The following is a 17798-nucleotide window of genomic DNA, read 5'->3' on the forward strand; positions in this document are numbered from 1 at the left end:
TGAGAAGGAGTCTCACTCTGTCACCCAGGCTGGAGTGCAGCGGCACGATCTCAGCTCATTGCAACCTCCACCTCCCAGGTTCCAGCAATTCTCCTGACTCAGCCTCCTGCGGAGCTGGGATTACAGGTGTGCCACTACGCCCAGCTAAGTTTTTGTATTTTTAGTAGAGACCAGGTTTCGCCGTTTTTGCCAGGCTGGTCTTAAATTCCTGACCTCAGGTGATCCACATACCTCAGCCTCCCAAAGTGCTAGGATTACAGGCATAAGCCACCACACCCGGCCTCGGGTATCTCTTTATAGCAGTGCGAGAACATACTAATACCCCTAGCCTCTTCATATTTCCCACACACAGTTTAATTAGTTTTCCTAGAGCTCCCATGAAATAAGCCATGACCCTTCTTGCCCATCATTACTTTTTCTCTCACTGACTGGCCCATAGTATTCCCCAGAGCCAACCCAAGTCCTGCTACACCAAAACTCCCAATAATTTAACCCCCGCTCACCTACTGGGACGGAACTGCCTCAACTGAACAGTGACTGACGCCAGTGCTTCCCCGTCCATACATCAGAACCCTCGGCACTGAATCAGAATTCCTAGTATTTAATCATGAGTTATTAAACCTGACCACAAAGTTTTCTGCCCAAAGCTATAAAAATCCTCAAATTAATACTAACCATATCATTAATAAGGCCAATTCGTGTCGGTGGGGCTTGAAGACCTAGTAGTGTTGCAAGGCGACGCTGTTTTTCAACTATAATGCCATCCATATCCAGAAGTCGAGCAATATCCGTACGCTCAGGAGTAATAGGGATGGAAAGAGTGGCTAAAAGGACTCTAGTAGACATTCTATGGAGAACAAAGTTTTCAATCTGTTAGGCTTATAAATGATACTTGATAAGCGGAAAAGCACTTCTCTTTCATCTTAAGGCGTGCTAGTGACAGAACGTGTACATCACCACGGTGCACAATATTCATAAATATTATTCCATCAAAGCACGGGAGTAAGAGAAATGGACTGTGTTTAAATGAATACTTAGAGAATCAGAACTTCATCTATCCACTCGGTACTGTCAGTGTTTTCTAGCTTCAGAAAGATTGCAATTAAATGGCAGAAAAGGCATATTCATATACCTCAGATTTCCTTACAAAATTAAGGCAGGTTTAAAAACTAAGGAAATAACTAGGCGCAGTGGCTCACACCTATAATCCCAGCACTTTGGGAGGCCGAGGCGGGCGGATCACCTGAGGTCAGGAGTTCCAGACCAGCCTGGACAACATGGTGAAACCCCATCTCTACTAAAAATACAAAAATTAGCCAGACACGGTGACAGGCGCCTGTAATCCCAGCTACTCAGGAGGCTGAGGCAGGAGAATCACTTGAAACCCAGGAGACAGAGCGTGCAGTGAGCCAAGATTGCACCACTGCACTCCAGCCTGGGCGGCAGAGTAAGACTATCTCAAAAAAAAAAAAAAAAAAACCCTAAGGAAATAAGTGGCAATAAGGGAGAAAAAAATTGTAAGAATCACAAGTGAACACTATTATGGTAGTGAGGGAGATGGGCAGACAAAAACAAGGAGCTAATTTTTCACATCCCTGGAAAACAAGAAGTCAGGCTGCATTCAGAGCATGGCAGGACCCCAAACCCTGTGAGCCCTGGAGCTGAAGGGCTAGCATTTCCCCTTCGCCATTTCCAAGACTGTGACCTTAGGCAAGATACTCAATTTTCTGAGTCATAAGGCTATTGCAAAGATTAAACCAAATAATGTACTAAGAGCTAGAGAGCCTAATGCTATTATTATAGTTCTCTCTGAAAGCAAGCTATGTGTCTGGAAGAACATGTTTTCCCTTAAAACAAACAGATGTGGGCCAGGCACAGTGGCTCACGCCTGTAATCCCAGCACTTTGGAAGGCCGAGGCAGGTGGATCACCTGAGGTCATCAAGACCAGCCTGGCTAACATGGTAAAACCCTGTTTCTACTAAAAATACAAAAAAAAAAAAAATTACAAAAAAAATTAGCCAGGCGTGATGGCTGGCGCCTGTAATCCCAGCTACTTGGGAGACTGAGGCAGGAGAAGCGCTCGAACCCAGGAGGCGGAGGTTGCAGCGAGCCGGTATCACGCCATTGCACTCCAGCTTGGGCAACGGGAGCGAAATTCTGTCTCAAAAAAAAGGATGTGAATTACATAAGTGACAGTGGATGCCATAATGGACACCATCCTCAAGAGTTTCTAAGAAAGTATACTAGTGGCCAGGTACAGTGGCTCATGCCTATAAATCCCAACACATTGGGGGCCTAAGGCAGGTAGATCACTTGAGACCAGAAGCTTTGAGACCAGCCTGGGCAACATAACGAGACCGTCTCCACAAAAAAAATTAAACATTAGCTGGACGTGGTGGCGCGCTCGCCTGTAGTCTCTGCTACTCAGAAGGCTGAGGTGGAAGAATCGCCTGAGCCCAGGAGTTCGAAGATGCATGCGGCGAGCTACAACACACCACTACACTCCAGCCTGAGCAAGGAAGCAAGATCCTATTAGAAAGGAAAGAAAGACCGTATCAGAAAGCAAAGAAAAAGAGAACAAAGGAGAGAAAGAAAGAAAATATACTAGCGGGACTCATTTAATTGGTCCCATGAATTGCTCTAAAATAGTTTTACATAAGAAAGACAATTTGCTGTACACAATTCTACTGGATAACAAAATAATTGGTCTACCAATACAAGAAAACAGGTGGTATGTGTGTTATGTAAGTTCAATAGCTTTTTTTTTTTTTTTTTGAGACGGAGTCTTGCTCTATCGTCCAGGCTGGAGTGCAGTGGCACAATCTCAGCTGACCACAACCTACACCTCCCAGGTTCAAGCCATTCTCTGGCCTCAGCCTCCCGAGTAGCTAGGATTACAGGCGTGTGCCACCACACCCAGCTGATTTTTGTATTTTTAGTAGAGACAGGGTTTTGCCATGTTGGCCAGGCTGGTCTTGAACTCCTAACCTCAAGTGATCCATCCACCTCAGCCTCCGAAAAGTGCTGGGATTACAGGCATGAGTCACTGCGCCCAGCCAGAAATGTATTTTTTTTTAAGTGACAGGAAACAGGTTATATGTAATGTTATAAATAATAAAATGGAAGACTATGCCGTCAGGGCTCATTTCTGTAGTTTGTTGCTACAGAAGCTTCTCTGAACGTGTGGAGCACGAGGAAAAAATGGTCTGTAGGTTGTTGGGTTACAGACCCTTCTTTTTACATTCATATGTATTTATATAAGAATAAATATGTCCCATATATTCTACAGTTAATATTTTGCAATCAGGAAAAAAATGACTTGTATTTACCTTGCTGGGCATGGTGGTTCACACCTGTAATCCCAGCACTTTGGGAGGCCGAGCCAGGAGGATCACCTGAGGACAGGAGTTTGAGGACAGCCTGGCCAGCATCATGAAATCCCATCTCTACCAAAAATACAAAAAATTAGCCGGGCATGGTGGTGCACACCTAAAATCCCAGCTGCTCGCGAGGCTGAGGCAGGAGAATTATTTGAACCCAGGAGGTGGAGTGAGATCGCACCACTGCACTCCAGCCTGTGCAACAAGAGCGAAGGCTTCTGTCTCAAGAGGAAAAAAAAAAGTTGGGTGCAGTGGCTCACACCTGTAATCCCAGCACTTTTGAGAGGTGGGGGCAGGTGGATCATGAGGTCAGAAGTTCGAGGCCAGCCTCGAATATGGTAAAACCCCGTCTCTACTAAAAATGCAAAAATTAGCCAGGCATGGTGGTGGGTGCCTGTAATCCCAGCTACTCCAGAGACTGAGCCAGAAGAATCGCTTGAACATGGGAGGCAGAGGATGCAGTGAGCCAAGATCGTGCCACTGCACTCCGGCCTGGGCAACAAAGCAAGACTCCGTCTCACCAAAGAAAAAAAAAAAAAAAAAGGGTTTTTCTTAATTTTCTATCTGTTCTAAGAATAGACTCTAAATACCTGTATGTGGATAGAAAGCTCATCCGTTAAACGTGTTTTTGCTAATATTCAAATTTCTCAATTGGGCTTTTAGTGGAATTACTTATCGCCTGAGGTGAGGAGTTCAAGACCAACTACTAAAGTCCAAGAATACTGTTCAGGAAGGGCAACGTCTTGAGACGTCTATAATTGTCACAACTGGGGGTGGTTGCTACTAGCATCTAATGGGGAGAAGCTGGAGATGCTGCTAAACAACCTGCAGTACACAGGACAGCCCCACGACTGAGAATTATCTAACCCAAAATGTCAGCAGTGCAGAGGCTGAGAAACCATGGCCTAGAATATACCATGTCATATAACAGGTATTTGTTACAAAATTTCAACATTATCCAAGTATAACATTCTTACCTTTGCATCTCATCTTGTGTAAGATTCTTTCTCATTTCTCTAGAGAGATGGTAAAGACGATGGAGTGTAGATGCATGAAAAAGAGCATTTCCAGATTTCCAAAACACAGTTGAGACTTTGTTATAGTAATTTGCCATCAACTGAGGTTTAGGTGGTTTTTTAGACAAGGAGAATAGCCCATGAATATCTTCCACAGCTTTGAATGCTTCCTAAAATTAGTAGTACAAATTAAAGTCATTGCATTCTATAACATGAAAAAAATCTAATTCAAATTTCTATGAAACCTACAACACAGAAAACATAAAAATAGCAAATAAAATACCTTTGTGTGGTTCTCTTTACTCATGTATAATATCTATTTTAGAAAACTGCCACAATTACAAAAACACTAACTCCTTAAACTTTTTAAAAGTTCTTTAGGAAATATTGGAAAGTAGACAGAACAGACTCAAGAAAATATCGGCATATTATCCCATCACTTGGGACAATATAAAGAAAAAAATCTAGAAAGACATACAACAGGTTATTTCTGAGTGATAAGATAATGGATGAATATGTCTCTTCTTTTAATTTATGCATTTTTTTCTATAATGGAGCATGTTTACTCATCTTCTACAGGTAGTATTTTAAGATGGGTGTCCCTATAGAAAAGGAAACATGGGCAAGAACAAGACATCAAATCACACTTTCACTGGGCTCAAAGACTCCCAATCTTTAGTTTCTTCCTCTATAATTTCAATCAAATATTGTCCATCAAATATACAAAAGACTTCAAGGTCACATGACTACAAAATTACATAGAATGTTTTTGGAGGATTCTTAGAGAAAAAGGGCCAGGTGAGGACTAACTTCCTACCACCACCAAGATCTCCAATGCAAGACAGTCAGCTAAAGCACTACTAAGAAATCTAGAATAATCTACAGCAGCGCTTCTCCAACAATCAGTAGTAAAGGATTCTTTTTTTTTTCTAACCTCTTACCGAAGAATATAAAATACAAAATTACCACAAAAATGAAACAGAAAAAGTTCACTTTTTATCAGAGTAAACACACAAAAAATTTACAATAAAATTGCAACTAAGAAACTTTGCATATGCTTCTCTATGCTATACTTATTTCATCACAGACCAGACAGTTCACAAATGACACCAGTCATGAAACCACACTTCGAGCAGCAGTGGCAATGTCTTGTTTTGTACATCAAGAAACTTGCGTCTGAAAGAGATTATACGGTTTGGTCCACGATTCATAGAAGGCAACTAGAAACAAAATATTCTGAGATTTCTTGTTCAGAACTTTTCCCAGCCCATCAGGCAACTTTAATTCCTTACCTTATCTACTGAAATTAACCAATGCATACCAAGATGAAGCTATTCATTAAGAGGGGAGAAAAATAACACAGACTATTATTTCTAGAAAGAAAAGCTAATAGGTCCAACATACCTGCCACAATTCCATGCTGATAGCACTGTCCAACTGAACAAGTCTGGTTTCCAAATGCATGGACTGGCTCTCTGGATTATTAAGATTGATTGCCGTACTTTGGTTATGGTGGCGCTGAATCTGCGATAAGTGCATTCTCAAATTGTCACACAGTTTACGGAATTCAGCCTTACGCGTGTATTGGAGGCAGAATTTGAAAGCTATAAGCATAATTGTAAAATATATTAGGTATCTTCCACTATCTATTTAAATATTTGACTAGGTTTTATTTCACACATTAAAATCAGTTATTTTAACGGGACTCATCAAACTCATCATTAGTCTTTGTGATGCAATGAAAATCAACTTATTTCATCCAGACTATCTTTTGAGTGAACCCTAACAAAACCAAAAACATAATCATCGGTCCTTGCCTAGAACTAAAATGTGGTGCTGGCAGAGTTTACAAACGGGAAACTAAAATTTAGATCTAAGAGTCACCTTTCAAAGACCCACCACTTTGAATCCTAAGAGTAAAAATAATCTAGTCTGAAATATAATGAACTTTGATATCTAACTTACATGGAAAGCAACAAGGTTCTGTACTAATTAAAACTACATAATACAAATTGAGGGCTTATAGTAACCTAATTTCAACTGAGTACAGATGGATGAACTATTTGTTCCCTGTCATTTAAATGGACACGTTAATTTTTTTACTGTCACATATGCGATACTGGATTATTTTTTAGATTTCCTTTCCCCTTAAAAACAGTATGTCTATTTTAACAGACCTAAAACAGAGATGCAGTTTAACTTCAAGTTAATATTTGTATCAACAGCCGCCAAAAAGTCCAAATTTACTTGTGTTAAAGTGAAAATTCAGGCTGGGCAGAGCTGTAATCTCAGCACTTTGGGAGGCCAAAGCAAGAGGATCACTTGAGTCCAGAAGTCTGAGACCAGCCTGGGCAACAATGCAAAATCCCAGTTCTTTTTTAAAAAATAAAAATAAATTTTAAAAAAACCCAAAGTAGAGGATTCAAGTTTACTAAAAAAAAAAGGGAAAGTTTATTTTTTCAGTCACATGGAGAATTCCAAAAGGACTTTAAAATGTCTTTCATTGTTACTGATATTTGTGTAAAAAGAAAAAAAATTTTTTCAGGTATCAATAAAATACAATTCACACAAAACTCCTTTAACGAGCAAAACAAATTCCTTACTCAGTCATTTTGGTTTTGTTTTTTGGTTGTTTTTTGTTTTTTGTTTTTTTTTTGAGACGGAGTCTTGCTGTTACCAAGGCTAGAGTGCAGCGGTGCCATCCTGGCTCACCGCAACCTCCGCCTCCTGGGTTTAAGCAATCCTCCCACCTCAGCCTCCTGAGTAGCTGGGATTACCACAATGCCCAGCTAAATTTTTTGTATTTTTAGTAAAGAAGGGGTTTCACCATGTTGGCCAGGCCGCTCTTGAACTCCTGACCTCAAGTGATCTACCCACCTTGACCTCCCAAAGTGCTGGGATTACAGGTGTGAGCCACCACATCCGGCCGCAGTCATTTAATATCATGTGAATGCCAACATTTCAATAAGGATAAAAACTAGTTTATTTTAAGCACTTTTCAGAAAATTTACTCCTCAATTTCAAAGCACTTCACTCAGATTTGATCTTCTCATCTTACCTTGCTGGGCAATATCATGATAAAGGCGCTCTACTCTAGAATTGTTTCTAAGAAGGTCCAAACACTGCCTGTAAGACTCCCACAGGAATTTAACCCATGGAGTTAAAAGTAATCTGTCAGTACGATCCTGAGTGTCTTCACCACTTACAGCACTTAGGAGAACACTACAAAGACAGAAAAAAATGTTGAAAACAATTTTAGACAGTTTCCTACTTTGCCATGTGATTAAAAACCAAAACCAACAATGTTCATCGGAAAACAGTGCAAATTCTTCCCACAACTTTGTACACACTGCAAAGGTGTCACTAACCACTCCCTGAATTCCCAATCTGCATTATGATCGTTTAAATTAGTATTTGCCCTTCTATCTTACGGCCGTCATTTTCCACTTCTATGAATTTTTATTACCTACATAAATTTATTGGTTACTATGCATTTAAAACTTCGAAGATTTGCATTTTTTTCTGATAAACATCTACTTCAAAAGGAAATGAAGACCCATGTAAAGGAAAATACTAAGTTAACTATTAAAGCATTTATTAGAGGTCTAACCCACATACCTCTCAGGAGTTTGAATATTATCCAGATCTTCTATATCTAAGACCATCTGCTGAGATTCTTCTTTAGCAGCTTCAGTTTTTTCCTCTGCCATTTTCAAATATGCCCTAACAACGTCCTCCAGAGATTTTATGTTCACCTAATCCAAAAATACAAAAACTCTTCAGAACTTATTTTTCCATTGAAACATAAGATGTTTTAAAGGCAAATTTTAAGAGAAATACAATATATTAACTTTGAAAGGTAAGCTCTCCTGCAGATTACTAAAAGCATTTGTTAAAAATATACAACCCGTGGCTCAAGCCTGTAATCCCAGCACTTTGGGAGGCCGAGACGGGCGGATCACGAGGTCAGGAGATCGAGACCATCCTGGCTGACACGGTGAAACCCCATCTCTACTAAAAAATACAAAAACTTAGCCGGGCGAGGTGGCGGGCGCCTGTAGTCCCAGCTACTCGGGAGGCTGAGGCGGGAGAATGGCGTAAACCCGGGAGGCGGAGCTTGCAGTGAGCTGAGATCCGGCCACTACACTCCAGCCTGGGCGACAGAGCGAGACTCCGTCTCAAAAAAAAAAAAAAAAAAAAAAAAAAAAAATATATATATATATATATATACACAACCCAGTTCTGTTTGTACCTGTTGACAAATGTTCTTATACTGGTACAACCCCTCCTTTGCCAAGTGGCTCTTGCGAAGATCCACGCAAAGTTCCAAGTATTTCAACATAATTGGTTCGTGTATCTTTTGCCATGTTCTATGTTTTTTACTTTTCATAACATCATAAAGAACGTCCAGAGCAGGCTGCTTTTTGCCAACCTCAAGAAATTCTGAAAAATTCAGAAGAATTAAAATTAGTTATGTACACTACAGAAGAGTCTAAACTTTACTTTTTTAAACGGCTATTTCAATTCCCCAACTCATTACCAACTTTTTACTAAGTTACATTTATTTTTGACTTCTAAAGCTATGCCATAATTATCAAAAGTAAAACAACAGAAAGACTTGTACTGTGTTGCAATATGATCTACAAGTAAAACTGAATTTCACTGTATTCCACTGTGATTTAAAAGTTCCAGGCCAGGAGCAGTGGCTCATGTCTGTAATCCCAGCACTTTGGGAGGCCGAGGTGGACCAATCACTTGAGGTCTGGAGTTGGAAACCACCCTGGCCAGTATGATGAAACCCGTCTCTACCAAAAATACAAAAATTAGCCGGGCATGGTGGTATGTGCCTGTAGTCCCAGCTACTGAGGAGGCTGAGGCAGGAGAATCGCTTGAAACCAGGAGGCGGAGGTTGCAGTGAGCCGAGATCATACCACTGCACTCCAGCCTGGCCGAAGGGAGTGAAATTCCATGTCTCAAAAAATAAATAAATAAATAATGTGTCAGTATTGGTTCATTAGTTGTTACAAATAAAAATCAACAGGGGAGGCCGGGCGCAGTGGCTCAAGCCTGTAATCTTAGCACTTTGGGAGGCCGAGACGGGCGGATCACGAGGTCAGGAGATCGAGACTATCCTGGCTAACACGGTGAAACCCCGTCTCTACTAAGAAATACAAAAAAAAACTAGCCAGGCGAGGTGGCGGGCGCCTGTAGTCCCAGCTACTCGGGAGGCTGAGACAGGAGAATGGCGTAAACCCGGAGGGCGGAGCTTGCAGTGAGCTGAGATCTGGCCACTGCACTCCAGCCTGAGGAGAAAGTGGGTGTGGTGTCAATGAAACTATATACTCTCTTCCCAACACTCTGGAAATCTCAAACTGCTCTAAAGAAGTTTTTTTTGTTTTTTAATAAAAAAATAGAAAAATGAGGCCGGGCGCAGTGGCTCACGCCTGTAATCCCAACACTTTGGGAGGACAAGGGCAGATCACTTGAGGTTGGGATTTCAAGACCAGCCTAACCAAAATGGAGAAACTCAGTCTCTACAACCAAAACCCAGTCTCTACTAAAAATACAAAGTTGTTAGCAGGGCGTAGTGGCGCATGCCTGTAATCCCAGCTACTCAGGAGGCTGGGAATAGCATGAACCTGGGAGATGGAGGTTGAGGTGAGCTGAGATGGTGCCACTGCACTCCAGCCTGGGCAACAAGAATGAAACTTGAAAAAAAAAAAAAGAAAAAGGGGAAAAGAAGAGTATATGTGTGAGACAAGAGTCTCGCTGTGCCACCCAGGCTGGAGTACACTGGCGTGATCTCAGCTCACCACAACCTCCACCTCCCGGGTTCAAGCGATTCTCCTGCCTCAGCTTCCTGAGTAGCTGGGATTACAGGCACCAGCCACACGGCCCAGCTTATTTTTGTATGTTTAGTAGAGACATGACTTCACCATCTTGGCCAGGCTGGTCTCAAACTCCTGACCTCATGATCCACCCGCCTTGGCCTCCCAAAGTGCTGGGATTACAGGCGTGAGTCACCATGCCCAGCCAACTTACATTCTTTTGAATTTATTATCCCCTGAGCCCGAAGGCATTCTATGTGGTAACATTTCAAAATCTAGTTCCAATTTTAAGTTTTATGCATATTGTTTGTTTTGAAATACAGTCAAAAGCAATATCTCTACCATTACATTATCTGACCAAGGTTAAAATTGATCTTGTATTTCCTCATCTTTTCTTTTGTACACTTAATAGACTGGGGGAGAAAGAGGTTATTTACCCTAAGTCAACTGGTTAAATTCATCTTAACATTCATAATTGCAAATTTCGGCCGGGCACAGTGGCTCAAGCCTGTAATCCTAGCACTTTGGGAGGCCGAGATGGGCGGATCACGAGGTCAGGAGATCGAGACCATCCTGGTTAATATGGTGAAACCCCGTCTCTACTAAAAAGTACAAAAAACTAGCCGGGCAAGGTGGCGGGCGCCTGTAGTCCCAGCTACTTGGGAGGCTGAGGCAGGAGAATGGCGTGAACCCGGGAGGCGGAGCTTGCAGTGAGCTGAGATCTGGCCACTGCACTCCAGCCTGGGTGACAGAGCGAAACTCCGTCTCAAAAAAAAAAAAAAACAAAAAACACATAATTGCAAATTTCTCACACACACACAAACTTCCCAATGAAGATTTAAAACATAATTTGGGGCCGGGCGCGGTGGCTCAAGCCTGTAATCCCAGCACTTTGGGAGGCCGAGGCGGGCGGATCACAAGGTCAGGAGATCGAGACCACAGTGAAACCCCGTCTCTACTAAAAATACAAAAAATTAGCCGGGCGCGGTGGCAGGCGCCTGTAGTCCTAGCTACTCAGGAGGCGGAGCTTGCAGTGAGCCGAGATCGCGCCACTGCACTCCAGCCTGGGCAACAGCGTGAGACTCCGTCTCAAAAAATAAAAATAAAAATAAAAAATAAAAAATAATTTGGTGGAACTAAAACACTACATTTTTAAAAAGGTTTAAAACACTATATATATATATATATATATCTCCTTTATAAAAATATCATTGCTTATTTTCCTTGGAACAAGACTTTTTTTTTTTTTGACGGAGTCTGGCTCTGTTGCCCAGGTTGGAATGCAGTAGCTTGATCTCTGCTCACTGCATGATCCGCCTACTGGGTTCACGTCATTCTCCTGCCTCAGCCTCCTGAGTAGCTGGGACTACAGGCGCCTGCCATCACGCCTGGCTAATTTTTTTTTTTTTCGTATTTTTACTGGAGACGGGGTTTCACCATGTTAGCCAGGATGGTCTCGATCTCTTGACATCCTGATCCGCCCACCTTGGCCTCCCAAAGTGCTGCGGTTACAGGCATGAGCCACCGTGCCTAGCCAATACTTTTTATTTTAAGAGCTACCCAATAATACATAGCATTATCTACCATGTAACTCTGTGCTAGGCAAGCAACCAGCAAACATGTTCCTTATTTGGGGGTCTTATTAGATCCACAGATTTAGTAATTCTCTTTCTTTCAACGATCCCATCTTCCAGAAATGATGCTTCCCAACATTCTTTCCTCCAGGAAAACCACAAACAATACCCCACCTCTCCAATATATCAAAAAGTTTGCGGCCGGGCATAGTGGCTTACGCCTGTAATCCCAGCACTTTGGGAAGCCGAGGTGGGCAAATCACCTGAGGTCGAGTTCAAGACCAGCCTGGCCAATATGGTGAAACCTCGTCTCTATTAAAAATACAAAAAATTAGCCGGGCCATGGTGGTGCACACCCGTAATCCCAGCTACTTGGGAGGCTGAGGCAGGTCAATTACTTGAACCCAGGAGGCGGAGGTTGCAGTGAGCCGAGATAGTGCCACTGTACTCCAGCCTGGGCAACAAGTCTCAAAAAAAAGTTTGCAACAGGATAAATCACAAAACATACTGAAATATTTGCACAATACCTTATATGAAATCACATTTTTCACATGCAAATAATGACAAAACCCTTCACTACTGCATGAAAAAGTCCATCTTTTTTTTTTATTTATTTTTTTTGAGACGGAGTCTCGCTCTGTCGCCCGGGCTGGAGTGCAGTGGCCGGATCTCAGCTCACTGCAAGCTCCGCCTCCCAGGTTTACGCCATTCTCCTGCCTTAGCCTCCCGAGTAGCTGGGACTACAGGCGCCTGCCACCTTGCCCGGCTAGTTTTTTGTATTTTTTTTTAAGTAGAGACGGGGTTTCACGGTGTTAGCCAGGATGGTCTCGATCTCCTGACCTCGTGATCCGCCCGTCTCGGCCTCCCAAAGTGCTGGGATTACAGGCTTGAGCCACCGCGCCCGGCCAAAAGTCCATCTTTCATCGAGTCAATCTTACTATCAAAAAAAAATATCTTACTAAATGAAACAAAGATGTAATACAACTAGATACTTTGTTGAAATAAGCCTTTCCTTTTTTTTTTTTTTTTTTTTTTTGAGACGGAGTCTCACGCTGTTGCCCAGGCTGGAGTGCAGTGGCGCGATCTCGGCTCACTGCAAGCTCCGCCTCCCGGGTTCCCGCCATTCTCCTGCCTCAGCCCTGAGTAGCTGGGACTACAGGCGCCCGCCACCGCGCCCGGCTAATTTTTTGTATTTTTAGTAGAGACGGGGTTTCACTGTGGTCTCGATCTCCTGACCTTGTGATCCGCCCGCCTCGGCCTCCCAAAGTGCTGGGATTACAGGCTTGAGCCACCGCGCCCAGCCTTTCCTTGTTGTCAGGGGTGGGAGTGGAGGGAAAAAACTTGCAGTCTTCTCCTGGTCTTCTCCTATAGTGCATGCAAAGTTATTTTCTAAAATGTAACAGTACAGCCAGGTGCCTTGGTTTACACCTGGGTAATCCCAGTCCTATGGGAGGCCCAGGCATCACTTGCGATCAGGAGTTGGAGATCAGCCTGGGCAACTTGGTGAAACCTTGTCTCCATTAAAAACACAAAAATTAGCCAGGCACGGTTGTGCACATCTGTAATCCCAAATACTCTGGAGGCTGAGACTTTAGAATCACTTGAAACCAGGAGGCAGAGGTTGCAGTGAGCCAAGATTGCATCACTGCACTCCAGCCTGGGCAACAGAGGGAGACTGTCTCAAAAAAAAAAAAAAAAAAGAAAGAAAAAAAGAAAAGAAAATGTAACAGTACATTAGGTGTTCTTCCTAACAAAAACACTCTCTTATCAGCAAAAAACTTGGGAGTAAATGCGTTTAATAGAATTTATACTTGAAGAAAATCACAGCAGCAGCACTAAAACTACCTATTGTATCCAATTCCTAATCTAAAAAGGGCTTTTTAGAGATGGAACTGAAACTATTTTTTACTTCCTGAACAGTCAATTAAAACTTGATTCCTTAGCCACGTGCGGTGGCTCACGCCTGTAAATCCCAGCACTTTGGGAAGCCGAGGGGAGCAGATCACTTGAGGCCAGGGGTTCAAGATCAGCCTGGGAAACATAGTGAAACCCCATCTCTACTGAAAAAAAATAAAAAAATTAGCCGGGCATGGTGGCACATGCCTGTAATCCCAGCTACTTGGGAGGCTGAGGCAGGAGAAGAGCTTAAGCCCGGGAGGCGGAGGTTGCAGTGAGCCGAGATAGTGCCACCGCACTCCAGCCTGGCCAACACAGCGAGATTAGAGATGGAACTGAAACTATTTTTTACTTCCTGAACAGTCAATTAAAACTTGATTCCTTAGCCACGTGCGGTGGCTCACGCCTGTAAATCCCAGCACTTTGGGAAGCCGAGGGGAGCAGATCACTTGAGGCCAGGGGTTCAAGATCAGCCTGGGAAACATAGTGAAACCCCATCTCTACTGAAAAAAATAAAAAAATTAGCCGGGCATGGTGGCACATGCCTGTAATCCCAGCTACTTGGGAGGCTGAGGCAGGAGAAGAGCTTAAGCCCAGGAGGCGGAGGTTGCAGTGAGCCAAGATAGTGCCACCGCACTCCAGCCTGGCCAACACAGCGAGATTCTGTCTTAAATAAATAAATAAATAAATAGTTGGAATGAGAACAGATTTTTCATAATCCATGACAGTCTTCTGCCTTTGTCCTAATTTATATACAAGAATTTAGTTCCTCTGAATTATTTAATGGTGGCCGGGGGAAGCTTTGGAGGCTGGAAAGAACTATCGTAAACTAAAGGTTCTATTTCAATACTTAAAATATTGACTTCCAGATTAATATCATAGAAATAAAAATTAAAATCTAGAATTATAAACCTTACTGGATGGGTGAGCATTTGGAGCATACCTTTCAAATTTATTATTGAAAGTATGTATAAAGAAGTTTACATCAGCCCTTGATGTTTACTAGTTTATTTGTGCAACATACCAAATAGATACGCTATAATGTTACTCAATTTGTGGACTTAATAACAGCTTTATTTCTTAAAGGCACTGGTTGTAGAACATACACTATAATAAGGTCAGCAGCAGTTAGTTTGGCACTACTAACAATATAATACGAAAAAGGGGCCTCCTCTAAATGATTACAGGATACGGAATTCTTGCCTGTAACTGCTGGTCCAAGTTCTCACCTTCCCGAATGACTACTATAATTTTTCCCCAAAAAATTGCTGATATATATGTTTAGGGTGACCTGAATGACTATTCTACTTAAATTTATTTACATTTTATTAAGATAATGCAATAGATTAGGTCTAAATATTGTTGGGATCACAAATGTTACATATAAAACATTTAGATAAAATGAGATTATTTCCAATTAGGTGAATGCCCTTTGATCCTTCACTTATGTTTTGGAAGCAGTGCCCTAGACCATCCACGATTTGCTCACTTTGAGAAGGGATCCCTCAAGATCAAAGGTATGAGTTTCTACTCTGAAGGTAACGCATGCATCCCCATCCAACAGCTTCAAAGGGCTGCAAGCAAGGCGTCCCCACAGTCCTTTTTAAAAAGCTACACAAACAAAACTCAAGTTTCCCCCGGTGTCCCTCATCTTGCCTACTTTAATTTCAGATCCTTTCCTTAACCTGCCCTTCATGAATCAAGCCTGTGCCAATTTAGAAACAGGAAAAAAATGTTTGATGCACATTACATATCTTTTCTGTATCAAGTTCTTATGAAGATTCCAAAAAGAGAAGCGATAAAGGAAACAAGGCCCGTAGTATGTAGGCCATTACAGTGCTTTGGCCTACTAGCACAGGAAAAAAAATACCTGTTGGGCAAAGCATGCAAATGACTGTAAAACATCCACAACAGCCATGTAGAGTAGTCATTTCATGCAAATCATTTCGTATACTACAAATTCTCAGTTTTGAAACGTCGAAAAGTCATAAACTTTGCTACAGTTTGGTTGATAGTGACAAAGTTCCATTTCAATCTCTTCTTTCGGATATATTAATAAACATCTTAAAACTTCTTGTCTGCTCTAACCATTAGATCACTGGTTATCATTAGAATGAATTAGTGATCACACCTATGTTGTAGTTTGAATAAGTTTTTAAAACAATTACTCCATCCACACAATGTGGAATTAGCCTGTTCCACAGACCAGTTCCCTCCCGCACAAAAGTGTTACTTTTACTTTAAAAAGTATATGACCAACATATCTCTGGTGCTGCCAGATTATCAGTTTATGTGCTGACTCAAACTGCCGTTTTCACAAGATAAATTTTCAAAGAAGCTAACAAAATAAGCTCTGCAAACATAAAACTGTAACTCACAAGGTATATTCATCTACAACATGGGTAAAACCCAAAACTTCTATTTCGGTGAAGGAAGGATGAAAAGAAGAGCTATCCATGCCCTAACGATTATTAAAATTGTCCGGTTAGAGGGAGAAAAAAAAAAACCCTAAACAAAGTTTCTTAAGCCCAGACACTAGGCAAGAACATGTGCATCCCCAGAACGCCAATGTAACAAATGCCTTGGAGAGATCGGGGCACAGAAGTTTTTCCCTCAAGCGCCAATGGCCGAAGTACTCATATGAAAATCGAAATCGCAGAAAGCAGCACTGTGGCAGAAAAAAAGAGAAAAAAGGACTGATCTGGATGTCAAGAGACGTTGGTTTTAAGTCTCTTGGCTCAACAACTCCCGGAGTGACCTTGGGGAAACCTCTCCCTAGGCCTGTTTCGTTATCTTTAAGAGGAGACGTGAAGTCCCTTTACATTAACTCTATTCCAACTTCCAGTGATTCGAAACAGGCTTTCGGAATGCTTCTAATCAATGCCAGGAAAAAGGAAAAAACAAAAACAAAACAAAGCAAAAAAACAGGAATCAGGTTAAATGGGTCAAGAGGCCCCTAAGTGGATATAAAGCGGCTGGGTGAAGAGTAAGTGGACCCTGACCCAGCAAAGTACTGAGCGCGGTTTGGAGAGCGGGGGTGGCTGCGGGAGGACCGGAGATGGGTCCGTAGTGCTCCCGGCCCGGGCAGGAGGTGGAGCCGAGGCTCTCGCGTGCATTGTCCCCGGGAGGGAGCCATGTTTCTTACTCCCCGGCACTCCCAGATGGCGGCCGGGGGCGCGGGGCCTAAGCAGACCAAAGCTCCAGGGACCTGGAGAGCCAGCGGAGGCAGGCAGCGGGGAGGGAGCTCCAGCCCGCGTAGGGGCTGTCTCCCGGGCTGCGGTCCCCGCGACGCACCCGAAGGCGGCAGGGGGAAGGAAGGGCCCCCGGGGCGACGGTTCCGGGCTCCGCGCCTCCCAGACCCCAGTCGATAAAGTGAGAAGGAAACCCATGCCCAACCACGGGCTGGGACAGCAGCTCGCAGGCCGCATCGGTCTCCTCTCCCCGCGCGGGCCGGGCGGCAGAGCAGTGGGAAACAGGCCCGCGCTCTCGACCTCGGAGGCCTCGGGCCGCCCCAACCCGGCGCGCCCCGATCAGCTACTCACCGTTGGCGCGTTTGAGGGCATTTTCCGGCCTCTGAAAATAGGCCGGCATCTTGGCGGCAGGCTCAGCTCACCCGGCGTCAGCGAACTCTCTAGTGGCCCGGGCCGGGAGAGGAGACGAAGGGGAACCAGCGTAAGGTTCCACGCGCCTCGCCAGCAGTCGCCCGCGCCCAGCCGGCCAGAGACGGAAAGGAAAGAGCCACGTGACCTCCGCGCGGCGGCCCTGCTGCCGTCCAGGCCCCGGATGTAGGGGCGGGCCTCCGTGCGCGCAAGCGCGCTGGCGTCACGCACGCCGACAGACGTGGCGGCGCCGGGATCCTAGGCGCGCAAGGTCCAGTTCCGCTCTTGGGCCAGTCCTGGGTAGTGTTAGGGAGACGGTTCCCAGGCTCTTCAATCTTCGAGCGAGAATTGGGGTGGGAAGGGTGAGTGTGGGTTCAGAGTTTCTGTCTGGAGATCAAGCAAACGTCTGCAGATTGATTTTCAAAGCGGCTTGTGCGGAGTCGTGCTGTTACAATAAGGTCCCATCCAACCAGGGAATGGCCTGTCTTGGCTATCTGAAAATGC

The 17798-nt window shown here is 43.6% G+C and overlaps 1 protein-coding gene across 1 annotated transcript in view; it reads right to left on the reverse strand.

Annotated features, from left to right (window-relative positions):
* The window catches only part of EIF3A (eukaryotic translation initiation factor 3 subunit A), a 49545-nt gene extending 32118 nt beyond the window's left edge, over nucleotides 1–17427 (reverse strand). Inside the window, exons 1-7 of the mRNA XM_015148293.3 lie at nucleotides 17238–17427; nucleotides 8650–8840; nucleotides 8016–8152; nucleotides 7456–7619; nucleotides 5802–6001; nucleotides 4359–4567; nucleotides 676–847 (exon numbers count right to left, since the gene is read on the reverse strand). Of these exons, the coding sequence (XP_015003779.1) occupies nucleotides 676–847; nucleotides 4359–4567; nucleotides 5802–6001; nucleotides 7456–7619; nucleotides 8016–8152; nucleotides 8650–8840; nucleotides 17238–17286 (1122 nt within the window). The 5' untranslated portion in view covers nucleotides 17287–17427. The remainder of the gene's footprint in view (nucleotides 1–675; nucleotides 848–4358; nucleotides 4568–5801; nucleotides 6002–7455; nucleotides 7620–8015; nucleotides 8153–8649; nucleotides 8841–17237) is intronic.
* Between the last annotated feature and the right edge of the window lie 371 nt (nucleotides 17428–17798).

The sequence above is a fragment of the Macaca mulatta genome, chromosome 9 (genome assembly GCF_049350105.2).
Source record: "Macaca mulatta isolate MMU2019108-1 chromosome 9, T2T-MMU8v2.0, whole genome shotgun sequence".
NCBI classification, from domain to species: domain Eukaryota; kingdom Metazoa; phylum Chordata; class Mammalia; order Primates; family Cercopithecidae; genus Macaca; species Macaca mulatta.